The sequence below is a fragment of the Hylobates moloch genome, unplaced genomic scaffold (assembly GCF_009828535.3).
Source record: "Hylobates moloch isolate HMO894 unplaced genomic scaffold, HMol_V3 SCAFFOLD_10, whole genome shotgun sequence".
Taxonomy (NCBI): Eukaryota; Metazoa; Chordata; class Mammalia; order Primates; family Hylobatidae; genus Hylobates; species Hylobates moloch.
The window spans coordinates 70,904,954-70,921,308 of NW_026652285.1; the positions used below are offsets into that span (position 1 = coordinate 70,904,954).

Consider the following 16,355-nt stretch of genomic DNA (forward strand, 5'->3'; position numbering starts at 1 on the left):
GCTTGAGACTTTCGCTGAAACAGTTGGGAAAGAAACACCCTTCTTACTGGAGTTTCTAAACTGGAAGTGTGTAAACCTGCAGCTTCTAGAGGCCATCTGTGCCACCACATGGGGAGAGCCTGCCTGAGAGTGAAGCCAACACAGAAGAAATCAAAGCCAAGAGGCAGAGAGGAAGATATTTTAAAAGATATCATTTGAGCCCCTGGATTCGGCCATGCCTGCATACAGCACACCTTAGGTTTTTTCAGTTATATGAACCTGTTAAAGTTGGGTTTCTGTCATTTGCATCAAGAGTACTAAACAACACACTTACTAAGGGCCAGGCAGCATGCTGGGCAGTGGGGGGTGCAGCTGCAAAGAAGATGTAAGCCTGAACCTGAAAGAGCTCACGTTCTTTTTAAAATTTTTAAATTTTATTTTGTTTTATTTTTGAGACAGAGTCTTGCTCTGTTGCCCAGGCTAGAGTGCAGCAGCACAATCACAGCTTACTGTAGCCTTTACCTCCTAGGCTCTAGCAATCCTCCTGCCTCAACCTCCCTAGTGGCTGGGACCACAGGCGCATACCACCATGTCAGGCTAATTTTTTATTTTATGTAGAGACAGGGTCTCCCTATGTTGCCCAGGCTGGTCTTGAACTCCCTGGCCTCAAGCAATCCTCTCACCTCAGCACCCCCAAAATGCTAGGATTACAGGCATGAGCCACCACACTCAGCCTTTTTATTTTTAAATAAAATAAAAATAAATTTATCTTTTAATAAAATTAAAAATTTATATTTTATTGTATTGAGATTTAGTTAACTGTATTGAGATTTAATACAGTTAAATCTGTACTGAGATTTAATTAACTTATACACTTTAAAATGGTGATTATTTTATATATATATATATAAAGCGTATAATTCCATGGTTTTTAGTACATTCACAGAATTATGCAACCATCTCCACTATCATTTTCTACCTTGCATTAGAAATGATGAATACATTCTTGCCCTGTTCTCTATTCACCAGCTGCCTCTCTCAAACCCAGGGCTATGTTTTACACTTTTCTGCAGCATCAACAGCTCCAGTAGGTGCTCAGTAAACACCTGCTGAGCTGTACTCAGACCTTTTTAGGAAGCACAGCCTCAATTCAACAGTCCTTTAAATCCTTTTTAAAGTGTAGTGAATAAGGGAAAATATATTTGGCAAAGCCACTCAAGAAAAAAGAGATGCTCACCAATCACTGGGATTTCTACATTGGATCTTGGCATCAGGGTGGTCTTTCTGACAGTTGCACCCCTAGACTGGGCTCCTTGGCTCCCTGAACTTTCCCTAAGTTTATTATTGAATGATTTAAGATAGTAACACGTGAGAAAACATATAGGTCCAACAACAGGGGAATGATTAAATACGTATGGTTTACCCACAGGATAGAATAGTATACAGCCACCAAAAATCATCTTTTCAAGGAGGATTTGAGGACATGGGGAAAAACCCATGATACAATGTTAACTGAAGGAAAAAAAACATAAAAGAGCACATGGAGTATGATCTTAAGTACATAAAATAGTAAAAAATGACAACTGGAAAGGAATGATGCTAATTATTAGATGTTATTATTTTTGTGTAGACGGATTATGGGCAATTATTTTTCTTTATGCTTCTCTGTAATTTTCAGCTTTTCCACAACGAATGTTAATCAAATTGAAAAAAAAATATCTTTAACTGATTCCTTGGCTATTATTTTATTTTATTAGTGTGGCTAGAATAAGAAACAACCACATGGAGAACATTTCTGAAGACAGGAAGATCACTTGAGCCCAGGAGTTCAAGGCTGCAGTAAGCTGTAATGTACCACTGCAGTCTGGCTTGGGCAAGAGAATGAGACCCCCAACTCTTTCAAAAAAAAAAAAAGTCATTGTCTCTCAGATTTTTTAGATGAAACATTAAGTAATATGGTACATTTACCTTTTTACCTTGACTGCCAGGAAGCTCAGAGCTAAAATATAATACTCAATGCAATAAATTTTAGCCCAGGTTCTTGGTATAGTAACTTCTATGCTTCTACATAGTTTCTGATGCTTTCTTTTATCTGTATTTTCAGTTGTCTTGCTTGTTCAAATCCTCACTGGAATATATAAACAAGTATTTGCTGAAGCCATTTGGTGTTACACCAGAGAAGCAGAGGTTCTGATAGACAGGTATTCTGTTAGGCTGTTTCATTTTTACCAACACATGGCATTGAGTGGGGTTTTGAAAATCTACCACTATTCTACTTACAGAAGAGAGTCAATCTGGTTGTAGGAGGCTCCTTTATTGAGACAGATTGTCCCCAGGGACCAGATTAACCCATTCCTTGCTAAATCTCCATCTCTCCGCAGACCATATGGATAAAGGTCCATACTGGTGCCCATAGTCACTGGCCATTGAGGCCACTGATTGACAGCAAATGTCAGCAAATCCAGCCAAAATCTGTTCACCACATCCACCCAGTGTTCAAGTCTACAAACAATGTGACACAGCCTGCAAATAATTAGGTCATGTCCACAAAGACAGCCAATCTGAACAAACTAGACCCTAAACACTCTAACACTAGCCACAAACATTCTTTAGCTTGCTCTGGATTTTGCTGCAAATTACCTAGACTGATCTTTCCTTCACTCTGGCTCAGGGAGAAAGCACCTCTGCTTTAAAGACAAGGCCGCTTGTCAATTCATAGGAAATAAAAATGAAGGAAGGGGGCTGGGCACGGTGGCTCATGCCCGTAATCCCAGCACTTTGGGAGGCAGAGTTGGGCAGATCATCTGAGGTCGGGAGTTTGAGACCAGCCTGACCAACATGGAGAAACCCCAACTCTACTAAAAATACAAAATTAGCTGGGCATGGTGGCACATGCCTGTAATCCCAGCTACACGGGAGGCTGAGGCAGGAGAATCACTTGACTCTGGGAGGTGGAGGTTGCGGTGAGCCGAGATCACGCCAATGCACTCCAGCCTGGGCAACAAGAGCAAAACTCCATCTCGAAAAAAAAAAAAAAAAAGGAGGAGGAGGAGGAAGGGAGGCAGCAGGACACATTTATTTAGTGCTTACAGCATGCCAGAGCACTGGCTGCTGAGCCTACCAGCTCAGGGCATCTTCTACCCTGGCCTGTTATCTTCCTTAAGCTGTGTGTCACCTGCAGAGTACACATAATATTCATAATATTCCCACCTAGGCTTAGAGACATTAAATACCCAGCTCAAGGTCATCCAGGGAGGAAAGTAACCAGTTTCTCACTAAAACCCAGGCCCCACCTACCCCAAAGCCCTGGCTCTGGGCCCCTTCAAAAGGCTAGAGACACTTCTCTGTTTGCACGATGCTAAAATTATCTTCTGTCTTCCTTCCCACTGTTTTCTAAATATTCCCACGAATTGAAGAGTCTTCTGACTGTCTCATCCTCTTGACTTTGTGTCCTTTCACTCAGAAAGTCATCAAGACACACTCGAAAAATAAAATGTAAAGGCTTCAACCCACACCCTGAAACGAAGCACCCATCTCTTTGCTGCCACAAACAGGCCAGTATGAAATCTCTTTCAGGGAAGCTTTCTAAAGGGAAGAAACTGATGATGAAAACATTATGCAGCTGACAATACTTGGTGATGATGCAAGCAGGGCTGCCCTATCTAAAAATGTGTTTGTCCCCAAAAGACCGGCTTTGCAGTGACCCCTCCAGAAGAATATGTGCAGTAGCAACAGAGAAACTGTCAAGAAGATATGCCTCCGTGTAACTGCATTGCTGTCTCCATTTATGTGTGCCAGACAAGTACCCCCACAGAACTTGAGATGCTCGGGCAAAGACGAGGGCGATAGGAATGTCATTCGGAAAAGATTTCACACCGGGTTAGCCCTGCACAGCCAGCCAGCTTGCATCCTCTGGGGCAGAGGACGCCTCTCCGCCTGCAGCAGCCTGCGCGTACCGCTGCCAACTGCCACCGGTTCCTTCACCTTTTATTTACAGCGCAGAGCAAGCTGGTTCACCGGTGAAGCGGGGGAGGCAGGGAATAAGATACAATCTAGATTCTGCTCTTTCTCTGGGGACATAAAGAGGGTCCGACCTAGGAGGAGGGGAAGCCCAGATTGCACCACCAGAGCAGTAGCGCGACCCTCCTCCCAAAAGGAGGGAGTCTGCACCTGGACTCCAGCAGAAGCGCCCGGAGAGTCCCAGGAAGCCAGGATCAAGCCCAGCGCCTCGGCCCCGCTCCGCGCGGTGGAAGAGGCGCCAACCGAGCGTACTGCACAGGAAATCACTGCCCCCTTCAGGCCGCGTCTCAGACGCTGCGGCCGGAGCACAGGGGCTCCTCGCTCAGCCCGGAAAAGCTCGCAAACCCGACCTTGCGCGGCCAGCAATCGCTCCTCCAGACCGGCTCCGCGCGCTCCAGCCCCGGGCTGGCGGTGAAGGTCCGCTCTGGGGCTTCAGGCAGAATCCAAACCGAGGGCGTGGGGAGGGGTCTTGGGATGGAAAGCCCTTGGCTCTCTGGTTCCGCTGAGGACTGCTCTCCAAGTCTGTGCTGGGGCTACTAGGTAGGATGCTTCAAGCCTGAGCCGCGAGAAACTGCCTGCAGCCGCACGGCCAATAGCAGCGGCGCGGCCGGACACCACTGCATGTCCGGGACGGGAACTGCCAGGGCACTTTCTGAGCAACTAACCCGAGGCGGGGGTCTCCTGAAATCGCTCTGGCCACAGGCAGCGCCGGGCACGTCCAGGCAGAAGCGCTGCAGAGCTGGTGGCCCCACACCTGCCCGCGCCGTGCGGGCTCAGAGCTGCTGGCGCGCACAGGCGCCCAGCCACGCTGCACGCTCAAGCCCCTTGGGTTCCGGAGCCTTCCGGACCTCAAAGCGCGGCTCGGCTTCCCTGGGGGCCTGTGAGCAGGCCCGCAGCCCCTCCGGCCCTGGGTGGCCCAGTTTGCCGTCAATGCGCCTGTTTCTCCCACTCGGTACCTCGCAGCCCCATGACCGGGACCTGGACAGGGGCAATCAATGTAGGCCTTTGGGGGTCCAGCCCCCACCTTCTCCACTCCTTTTTCTCTGGTCAAAAGAGACCCCAGTCTTCTATCCCACCCCCAACCCTCCCCACACACACATACACACATAAGACCAGAGGAAGGGTGCTCGGCAAATGTTACCAGCTGTGCCAGCCAAGCCCAGCAGGACCGCGGGGGTGAACACTGGGCACCAGCCCTCTCTGCCCTCGGCAGGCGCGGGACGGTCAATCGGGGCTCTGACCAAAGGCCGGAGGTTGCCTCTGTCCAAACCACCCACTCCAATGCCCCCAGAAGCCCCGACGGCAGGGGCAGCCGGACACTCACCTCGGTGTCATAGAGCCGCAGGTCGAGGAAGTAGGGGCGCAGGAGTGACTCGTTGCGGATCTGCTCGATGGCCAGTTCCACGGCGGGGAGCACACCGCGCCCGATGCTGCCCTTGGCCACCTCCTTGGTGAGCGGCATGAGGCCCATGATGGAGAGCGGCGGGCTGCTGGGCGGCGGCCGGGGGGCGCCCCGCGCCCAGCCCCAGGCCCCGGGCGCCAGAGGCAGCAGCAGCGGCAGCAGCAGTAGCAGTAGCAGGCGCGCGGGCGGCGGTGGCGGCGGCGGCGGCGACCCGGGCTGCCCGGAGCTCCGCGGGGAAGCCATGCCGCGCCGCGGGCTGCGGGCGCCGGCTCACTCGGCCCGCATGGCCTGGCCCGGCCCGCCGCCCCGCGCCAAGCTCTTCCCGCGGCGCCCGCGCAATGGCGCCGGCCCGGGCCCCGGCTCCGTCTCGGGCTCGGGTTCTGGCTCGGCTCAGAACGGCCGCGGCGGCGGCGGCAGCGGCGGCGCCCGTGACGGATCAATCACGCCGGGAAGGGGTGGGAGCGAGCGGAGTGCGGGAGGCGGGGAGCAAGCGAGCAAACGCGAAGAGGGGGGCCGGCGTCTCCGCGCGCGCCTCTCTCCAGCGCGGCCGCCCGGCACCGGGCCGCCTCCGCCCGCCCCAGTGCGCGCTCTGAACCTCTCTCCCGCCGGGAGCTGCTAGGCAGCAGCCCCTGGAGCTCGGCCGGGGGAGGGCGGACGGCAGGAAACGCGGGAGGCGAAGGCGAGGCTGCTCAGCGGCGGCTCGGGCCGCCTCCAGGGACGGGGACGAGCCGTGCGCGCCGGGGGAGGGGGAGGCGCTGGCGCTGCAGCGGCCGCGGGGAGGGCCACCTTCCCAGCACACGCACACACGCGCCCCCGGCCCTCCGCCGCGCCAGCTGCCGCTGCCCGCCGACCGCTGACCTCCAGGCACCAGAGCGCCCGGGGACAGCGATCTGGGAACCGGGACCGCGCGCTGGCACACGCAGTGGCTGCCGCCGCTCCGCCAAGCGCTGCCTGTAGCACCTGCACGGTGGTTTGGAACCGCTTCTCGGAGGTCTGGCCGGTAGGGTCTGGGCAGGCGAACGTTCCACGAAGGCGTCCCAGAGGCATCTGCAGCCTACGCTCTCCCGTTCTGCTCTGGCGCCCACGAGCACCTGACCGAGTCCCGGCGGTCGCTGAAGACGCCCGCCGGTGCTCAAACGCCCGTTGGTGCCAGGCTGCCCGGCCTTCAGGGCCTTGGCTGAGGACACCCCTTTCCTCCTCACCAGACGGAGCGACCGCCCTTTTCCAACCCCAGGCAAAGCTGGGGTCCCAACCTTACGTGCGCTACCGCCCCCTCCAGGCATTTGACCTCCCCGCGTCCCCATTCTTGACGGGCCCCGCCCTAGAAGTCACCCGGGGTGGGAGCACTATCCTCAGACCAGGGCGGGGCCGCGCGCCCCTGGACTTGGCCCTCTCTCTGCCAGGTCGCATTGGCCAATCTTAACCAAAAGCAGTCCCGAGCCAGATGTACCCGAGTGAGCTGCCTAAGACCTTGCGTTCCTTGTGCCTCTGCATACTTCAAGAATGGGAAACGTGGTCATTAATCTATAAAGTCCCAGGGGCTGATTAACGCGAGGAACACAGTAGGACATCAAATCACAAAACATACTTGAGCCTGAACCAGGGACTGTGGGAGATATCGACGACCTTGTAACAAGAATGGAAGTTTGACCTTCGCTGAGTACTTACTGTGCGCCTTATGATGTAATCCCCACAACTGCCCTGTAAGCATACTGTGTTACTCACCCTTACTTTACAGGCGAACACACTGGTGCTCAGAGAGGTTCTGTAGCTGGTGGAAGCACACAGAGCTACTGAAGGACCGGAACCCAGAGCCAGCAGGAACTCCGTGTACAGTGCAGTGGGAGCCAGGGATGTGGGACTGCAAGTTTCCTCTCCAGGAGGGGCACTGCCCTGACTCAGTTGCTCTGGACATCGGTTCCCTCCGGCATATGGTGAGGGATTTGGACCGGATGATGATGATGATGGCCACACACCAGCTCTACTGGAGTGAGGCAAGGGCAGCTCTGAAACCAGGCTGAGTTGTTAGGAAGCACGAAGATGTGAGTGGAGGCTGAGCAGAACTGCTAGAAAGTACCTTGGACAGCTCCAGGGAAACCAGGCCAAATTTTCTCTGCCCTAACTTCTCTTTTCAGGCTTCTGTAGATACACCATCTCTCCCGGCTCCACTTGGCATTTCCTTTTCCCTAAGCTGGAGGGTGTGCATGAACAGAACTCACCTAAGCATCTCCTCCAGGAAGGGAGGAAGGGAGGGAGGGAGGGAGGGAGGGAGGGAGGGAGAGGGGGAGGGAGGGAGGGAGGGAGGGAAAGAAATGGTCCAAGGGACAGTGTAATCCCCAGATACTCGCTCAACTGCTGTCTCACTTGACATCACAAATATCCTCCAGTCATAGTGTTCTGGCACCTGCCATTCCTCAAACCCTCAGCTCAGGTTTCTGAATGAGCATTTTCACTTGTTTTTTTTTTCTTTTTTCTAATTCTTTCCTTTAGTCATTTGTGTTCTCCTTGCAAGCTGTGCCAATATAGAGTGTCCACTGACACCTACATCTGGGAATAAGTTGAAAGCTGGGTAACTTCGCCTGACATTTACTAAGGGGTTGAAGGCTCTACCTGGCATCCTGCCCTACAGCCCCTCTGTCTTCTCTTATGGTGGGGTGACCTGGCCCCAAGACGCATGACCTGGGATCTGCCCTGACCCAGGGGGCACCAATCTCACTCTCCATCAGCATGGCTCCAGGCCAATCTCTGATCTCACAGCCCACTCCTAATGCCTGGGCATCCCTCTGGTTCCAAGATCTTACTCTGGCCTAGTATTACAGTTTGAGTAACTGGGTCCCTGATGTGCTTCCTGAGTCTGAGTTCCTGCCTCAGTCATCAGCCTAGAATGCATGTTCCTCCAGAGCTGGGGTCCAGCTTCTTGCTTTATAACAATCATTCATTCCTTTGACCAGGGTTTTGAAGGGCATACTACCTGCTAGGCACTGTCCTAGGAGCTGATGATACAGGAAGGAAAAAACCAGACCAAAATCCCTGCCCTTGTAGAATTGACATTCTAGTGGAGAAAGAGAGACAATAAATAGGAAGAAGAAGCTATGTTCGTATGCCCATTTATGAAAAGTGCTATGGTGGACAAAAGAGCAGGAAAGAGGATTGAGACTGGCAGAGTGGTGCTGCAATTTGAAATAGGGAGGTCAGGGAAAGACACACTAAGGTGACTCCTCAGCAAAGACATAAAGAAGGTAAGTAAAAAAGACAGGCGAATAGTGTTCCATGCAGAGGAACAGCAAGGGCAGAGGCTCCAAGACAGGAGTGTGCCTGGCATGTTCAAGGAACAATGTGGAAGCCAATGTGGTAGAGCAGAGTGGGCAAAGGGAAAAGCAATCGGATTCAAGGTCAAAGGCAGGTAGGACTGCATGGGGCCTCAGCACTGGGAGGGCACATGAAACAGGAACTGTGGGAGGCTACCAGGTGGAGCAGTGACATGATCTGATGTATTTTAAGAGGATCGCTCTGGCTGCAGAGTGGAGAATGGTTAGCAGGGGAAAAGAGTGTGAGCAGGAATACCTGTTAGGAGTCTCTACTACAATAAGCACATTTGGTGGCCAGGCCAGGGTATAAACAGAAGACAGGATGAGAATTGGCTAATCATTGTGCTTCTTATTAATTGGAATAAAATGCACTGGCCAAGTCCCAGGATGTGGAAAACACTCAATTCCCATGAACTCATCTACCTTCTACGAGATGTAATAGAGACTTAGAAAGCAACGTGCTCAGGCTGCACCTCCGGGAAGTAATGAAACATCCATGTTAGCCCAGGTCTGTATGGTTTAAATTATTATCTTGTTTCCATAATCCTGTTTCCTTAGCAATCTTTTCTCCCAAACCCTCTGCCTACACACAGAAGCCAGTCTCTAAACCCCAGCTAGAGGTTGAGAGATGGTGCCCACTTCCTTTCTGGGGATTTTGGGGCTCCATGGTCCAGCTGGTTGCCTGTCAAAAGGACACTCCATCCCTTTGAACAGGATGCTGATGCTGGGAAGCTAACCAGGCCTCTCTCTGCTGTCTGCTCTCCTTCCTTGTTGGGCTTACACCCTGTGCCACCCAGGGCTGCTCAGATCTGCCCTCCAGAGCTGCCTCCTCCCAGGAACTGGGTCCAGTTTTTAACACACTTTTTCCCATTTGATTGTTATCCATGCCTGCCTCTATTCTAACTCCTAACAGCAGCAAGGTCTTCTCTCACTTTCTTCTTTAAAACAAAACAAACTATATATATATGTACACACACACAAACACCCATACATATATATGTGTATAAGGGTGATATTAGGTTGGTGCAAAAGTAATTGCGGTTTTTGCCCCTGAAAGTAATGGCAAAAACCACAATTACTTTTGTGCCAAACTAATATATAGGATTGAGACTGGAAGGGTGGAGAGACAGAGAGTGTGTGTGGTTTACATACACACACACAGGCACACACATGCCATATTTGCAAACCTCTCCCATGTTATTTCTCATTCGTGTTTATATGGAAATGTTTCTTTCAACCAAGTAGTTGGCAGCCTATTTTTTTTCTTGAAGTGCATTATTTATTTTCATTTCCATGCTTTTTTAAAAATGGCAAATTATGAATGATGGCTCCAAAAAAGACTAACTGAATGAATCTAAGTTGCATATCCCTTTTCACAAGGCATGTTTTTTAAACCATAAAATTAGGTTTCAGGTATCAAATGTGGTCTGGTGACACAGCTTGAGTAATAACATAGCTACCATTTATTAAACACCTACCTACTCTGTGCCAGACACCTTGGTATGCATCATCTTAATCTTCACATCTGCCTGAAAAATTGGCGTTAGGATCCCAGTTTTGCAAATTAAGAGATTAAGGTTCAGCTTGATGAAATGGTGTGACTAATGATACTTGGCAGAGGCAGCGAGGGGGCCCAAACCCAGTACTGTCTGACCAGTCCTGTCAAACCCAGTCCTGTCTGATCCCAAATTCCTGCATTTGTCTCTGCTCTACTTACCTATCCTTGAAGATGCCTTTATAGAACTGAATAGGACAGCCTTAAAGAGACAAAGAACATTGCTGAGGGTCTACACCAGAAAGAAGTGAAATGAGCTAGCCAGGGAACTCCACTGAATTAAAGGGAATCTGGGTCCTCTTTTGGGTTATCAGGGAGGAGAGTGTCTGGCCTGGACAGTCTATGACTAAATCCTTCAAGAGTCAACAGTGGCCGGGCGCGGTGGCTCACACCTGTAATCCCAGCATTTTAGGAGGCCGAGGCGGGCGGATTATGAGGTCAGGAGTTCAAGATCAGCCTGAGCAACATGGTGAAACCCCGTCTCTACTAAAAATACAAAAAAAAAAAAAAAAAAATTAGCCAAGCATGGTGGCATGGGCCTGTAATCCCAGCTACTCAGGAGGCTGAGGCAGGACAATTGCTTCAACCCAGGAGGCGGAGGTTGCAGTGACCCAAGATCGCGCCACTGCACTCCAGCCTGGGTGACAGAGCAAGACTCCATCTCAAAGAAAAAAAAAAAGAGTCAACGGCAAGGCTAGGGCAGGCCAGCAGAGCCCAGAGCCTCCTCCTTTACCCGTTCTCCTCATATAGTTTGAGAACTGTGGAAGATTGATTCAGGTCAGTGGGACAGGTCCTGAATGAACATAGAAAGGACATTTAGCTTGTAATTGGGTGGTCTCCAGAACAACACAGACTGGCAACAGGGATTAAATCCTCTCTCATTTAGAGGTTTCAAAAGCAATTAGATTATTAACAAAGGGGACCCAGGATGGACAAGAGGCAGAGTTTTAGAACAGAACCTTAGATGAAGAACAGGCTTAGGAAGCCTCTGTTCCTACCCCTCCAAACATATGGGTCCTCTTTACCCCTTAGGGACAGTGGTGAGTTTTGGAGTCAGGCAGCCCTGGCCTCAAATTCTGGCTTGCTAAGTATTAGTGGTGCAACTTTGAGTAAGTTACTTAACTTCCCAAGCTTCATTTTCTCCATCTGTAAAATGGGAACAATAATGGTTCCTCTTTCATAGGGCTATTGTGAGGATTAGATAATGACAATAGCTAACACACAGTGAGCATTCACATGTGCCAGACGCTGTTTAAAGCACTTTACATGTAATTATCTCCCTTATTAAGATAATGCATATAACGTTCCTAACACAGTACTAGGTACTTATTAGGCATGTAATAAATAATTATATTACTGCTAAGGATGGCAAGATCAATGCCTGCTGAGGTTCCCACTTCATTACTTGATTCATGAGGTTTTCACACATTTTTTTCTTAGGCTCCACCAGTGGGTCTTTCTACAGCTTTTACTGGGTTTTAACCTGTGGCAGGAGTCCACAGCACTCTCTCTCACCCATGGCAGTGCAGGAGTCCACAGTGCTGCCTCTCACCCATGGCAGTTCTTTCCCAGAGATAGTTCCTAGGCACCCCCTCACTCTCCACCTCTAGCCAAGTCTTCTTCTTTGGGAGAAATGCCCCCAAACCTCCCCTGGCCACAAGTCTAGAGTCTGCTCATGGCTCTCCTCAAAGGCACTACCCAGAACCAACCACAAAACCCTCCACCTGGGCCAAGAAAGATATAGAAGAGCATAGCTGCCCCTCTGTGCTCAGACCTCTGACTGCTGTCCCCGCTGTCCTTATAGTCCAGATTTACCCACATTTTGCTAGCAGCTGCATCACCCCTTTGGCTTATAGGAAGTTTGTGGTTCTCTAAGAGCCCTAGGTTTGTTTTCTATGGGGTTATTGTTGCTGATGCTTCAAAAGAACAGCAAACCACATCTCTCTAACGTTACTTATCAGCTGTTTAATTTGGAGGCCTCTGAATAGGATTGAAACATTTCACCTTTGACCATGTCCTGATGTTGCAGCCTGTTGAAGGAATCCTGCATGGTGAGTCTGTTATCACTCATATTCACCATCTCTCTCAGTTAATGCCATTGTCGTTGCACAATAGGATTTTCTTTCTTGTCCTAAAGCATTAGTCAAAATGTTAAATAGGAGAATGCCAAAGACACGCCCTGTGACTGCCCACACTGGGGGTCATCTGCCCCCTCTGGTTCTACAATTAAACCTACTGAAAATTGCTCCCAACTTCCACATTCTGCAGTCCTCATTTCTCTATCTTGCACTCCCCAAAATCATGAAAAGCCTTGCTAAAGCCCGGCTGAAACCCTGATACATGCTATCTCTTAATTTCTCTGACCTGTCAGATGAATAACTCCATGAATAAGGGTGGTTGTAACTGGGCTGGCTCTTGGTAAACACACCCACTCCTAGGAAGCACTGTTCTCCTCTGTGTGATCACACGTCATTTATCCAATCAGCTCTTCTCAAACACTGCTGACAAGAAATACCCAAATCCCCTACTGCTGAAGTCACCATTTTAGGTTCTTAGGAAACCTGAACCCTGCTGCATCCCCTGCCACCTAACCCTCCCTTTCATTCATCTCCCAAAGATCCTTCAGATGCTCTTTCTGGATCCCAGCTACAGTGTCCTGCTGTCTTGACAGGTATTTCGTCTGGCCCTGGAGACATGGGCTCGTTGAAAGCATCTAGGTGCCCTCTAACAGTCTCCTCATCTTTCATTTTATGCTTGCTCCACTATCTCCTGTTTGCTGGTCATTCTCCACCAGTACATCCTCTGTGTCTCTGTTACAGGCCTGGAGATGAGAAAATTCTGCATTCTTTTCAACAAACATCCATGCTTTCTCCTAATGCACCACACAAAGTCCCTTTTGTGATCCATGGCATTATCCCAACACTTCAGGTCATTCTGGGATTGAGCGCCTGCAGGATCCAACAGCTTCCTGCTACCTTCATTCCAGATCCAGACTTTCAGTTTCTCTCCATGGCCCAAAGTATGTTTCGTAAATTTTATTGAAATATAACAGACAGTTCAGTGAATTTTCCCAAAGTGAACACACCCATGTAACCAGCATCAAGAACCAGAACATTACCAGCACCCAAAAGTCATGTTGCTGGCCAGTCACTAACCTTCTCAAGGGTGACCACCATGCTGACTCTGCTAACACTGTAGATTGGGTTTTGCCCCTTCTTGGGCTTGATATAAATGGAATCACCGTCTGTCCTTTGGTGCCTGGCTTCTTTCACTCAACATTGTGAAAGTCACCCATGTTGTATATGATTGTAGATCTTTTATTCCCATTGCCGTATGGTATATATCCTTCAGAGAAACTCTCCTGCAGGCCCCTAAGGAAAGATGTACAAGGACATTTACAGTGTTGTTTGTAAAAATGGAGAGTTAGCGGTAGCCTGGGCACTGATTGCACTTTTAAAAATGTGACATCATCACAAAGATCCGAGTATATGATTTTATCTCCACCCACCCCCAACCTGGCTGCTTGCAGTCTCACTTGTATCTATTCCTACCTCTACTCCTACATTTCTCCATGCTATCCTTCATTCACTCTGCCAAACTGAGCTTTCCAAATCATGTCATCTCCCAGCTCAACACATTTAATGGCTCCCTATAACCTCTTGGGTACAAACTCCTACGCCTGGTATTACAAGCCATTTACAATGTGGCTCCAATGTTTCCAGCTTTAGCAACCAGCTCTCTCTTCCCACACCTTTTATATTCTAACTACGTAGAATATATTAGCTGGCCCAAAAACATGGACCCCTTTTCTGCCTCCATACCTTTGCTCATGCTATTCCTTCAACTTGGAATGCTTTTCCCACTCTTTATCCCACTGACAAAATCCTTCAAAATTCAGGTCAAATGTCACCTCCTTTGTGATACCTCCTCCAGTCACTCCAGCAGAAATAATTGCTACCTTTTCTCAGCATCCATAGTAAGGCTTGGTTCATGCTGAGAGATAATACTTATCACTTCTTTAAAAGTTAATTACCACATTTCACCATTCTAACACACATATTCTTGTTCACCTCCGGAATCAGGATGCACTTTGCCATTGATGGCATCTTACAGTAGGAAGTATTCTTTTTCTTTCTTGTTGATACATAAAATAATGGTGTTTAAGATTCAGTGAAATACAGTGTTTCATTTTTATCTCAGCATATTCTAGAAAAGCTTGTCACACTGCATTGTATAGTTAGTTGTCTACAATTCTGTGTTCCTTTTCATGTGTGAGGCCATAGGCATGCACGGAGTCACCAATCTGTTCAATGAAGAGATGTGCACCGTTCACTAGTACCTGAACATTTACTAAGTCATGGGAGGTGATGTGGGAGGGAAGACCTCCTAGTGTGGTTCTTCATGAGGTTCCTCACAAGGCTGAAAGAGTTACCCTTTCCTCCTGAGGTTCTGAGGCCCAGGAGACAGTGGTGGAGGGCTGGAGAGAGCCATAGAAGTCTCTCTTCCTTGTGGCTGGCTGTCATGTCCGCTCGCATCGGGGCAGGGGAGGAGAAGTTACATAGGATTAGTTTAATGCCCAATCCTTGATCAGCAAAGCAAGCTTCATTCAATTATAACATCACTCCTATTGGGTAAATAGGATTTGCTTCTCAAGGATCTGATTTATGGCCTGGTTTTCAGGAGCATGCTGTGATAGAAAGCAGTAGCATCCTGTTGTGCCAATCTTATTCCAAGCCTCTCTTTTTGAGTAAAAACAGTGAGTCTTTTAATTTGCTTTTTCCTCATGAAATCAGTTATTTCTCCTGCCCATACAACCACTCTATGTTATATTAAATAACAAAGGACACAGATAGGCTGGCATCTGACTTTAGTGGTATTTCAGTTACCTTTTGCCCATTTCTTAATATTTCAGCCTTTCAAATTGTATAGGCGGTTAGGTAAAGGCCAGTATGTTTGTCTTAGTCCGTTTGGACTGCTATAGCAACATACCTTAGACTGGGTAATTTACAAACAGAAATTTGTTGCTCACAGTTCTGGAGGCTGGGAAGTCCAAGGGCAAGGCACCAGCAGACTTGATGTCTGGCAAGGACCTGTTCCTTCTAGATGGCGCCTTCTGTGTCCTCACATGGTAGAAGGAGGACACAGAAGGCACCATCAAGCCTCATTCATAAGGGCACTAATCCTTATCAAGAAGGTGGAGCCCCCATGACCCAATCACCTCCTAAAGGGCCCACCTCTTAATACCACTACAGTGAGGATTTGGTTTTAACATAAATTTGTTTTGTTTTGTTTTGTTTGAGAAAGAGCCTTGTTCTGTCACCCAAGCTGGAGTCCAATGGCACGATCTCAGCTTACTGCAACCTCTGCCTCCCAGGTTCAAGTGATTCTCCTGCCTCAGCTTCCTGAGTAGCTGGGATTACAGGCATGCACCACCACACCCAGCTAATTTTTTATATTTTTGGTAGCAATGGGGTTTCACCATGTTGGCCAGGCTGGTCTCAAACTCCTGACCTCAAGTGATCCACCTGCCTCAGCCTCCCAAAGTGCTGGGATCACAGGTGTGAATCACTGCGCCCAGCTGGTTTTAATACAAATTTTACAGGGACACAAACACTGGGACCGTAGCAGTGTCCTATTGGTTTTTCACATGCTTCTGAAATTTGGAATTACAACCTAGTCAAATGCTTTGGGATGATCCACTTTGTATGATGAATGATACTCTCATATATTGTGCAAGATATTGCACTATCCTGCTTGCACAAGACCCCACGAATTCAGATGGATCTGTGGCTATGTTTAGAGGACTGGTTGAGGAGAAATTTGTTCCTGTGTTCATTAGGATTACTGAACAAGGTAGCGGTTTTATAAGGTTTCCTCCAGTTTCAGGTTGGCTTTAAAAAGAATCACTATATGTATCAGGTACTGCTTTCTGTTGGGTGGTTTTCCTGGGTATTTCAAGGGCATGGGGATTGCCAAACCGATGAGCATGATAAAGTTCAATTGCATGGCCATCTGGACTTCCTTTGGGGAGTTTCTTTGATTGATATCTTTATTTTGTCAGGATCCAGGAAAGCACTTAATTCTTTCATAT

General features: G+C 48.9%; 2 protein-coding genes across 2 annotated transcripts in view; both read right to left on the reverse strand.

The window, feature by feature from the left end:
- The window catches only part of GABBR2 (gamma-aminobutyric acid type B receptor subunit 2), a 426,725-nt gene extending 420,815 nt beyond the window's left edge, over window positions 1-5,910 (reverse strand). The window contains exon 1 of the mRNA XM_032164654.2: window positions 5,324-5,910. Within this exon, the coding sequence (XP_032020545.1) occupies window positions 5,324-5,644 (321 nt within the window). The 5' untranslated portion in view covers window positions 5,645-5,910. The remainder of the gene's footprint in view (window positions 1-5,323) is intronic.
- A 7,555-nt stretch (window positions 5,911-13,465) lies between these two features.
- The window catches only part of ANKS6 (ankyrin repeat and sterile alpha motif domain containing 6), an 84,702-nt gene continuing 81,812 nt past the window's right edge, over window positions 13,466-16,355 (reverse strand). The window contains exon 16 of the mRNA XM_032164659.2: window positions 13,466-13,635. Coding sequence (XP_032020550.1) covers window positions 13,612-13,635 — 24 coding nt within the window. The 3' untranslated portion in view covers window positions 13,466-13,611. The remainder of the gene's footprint in view (window positions 13,636-16,355) is intronic.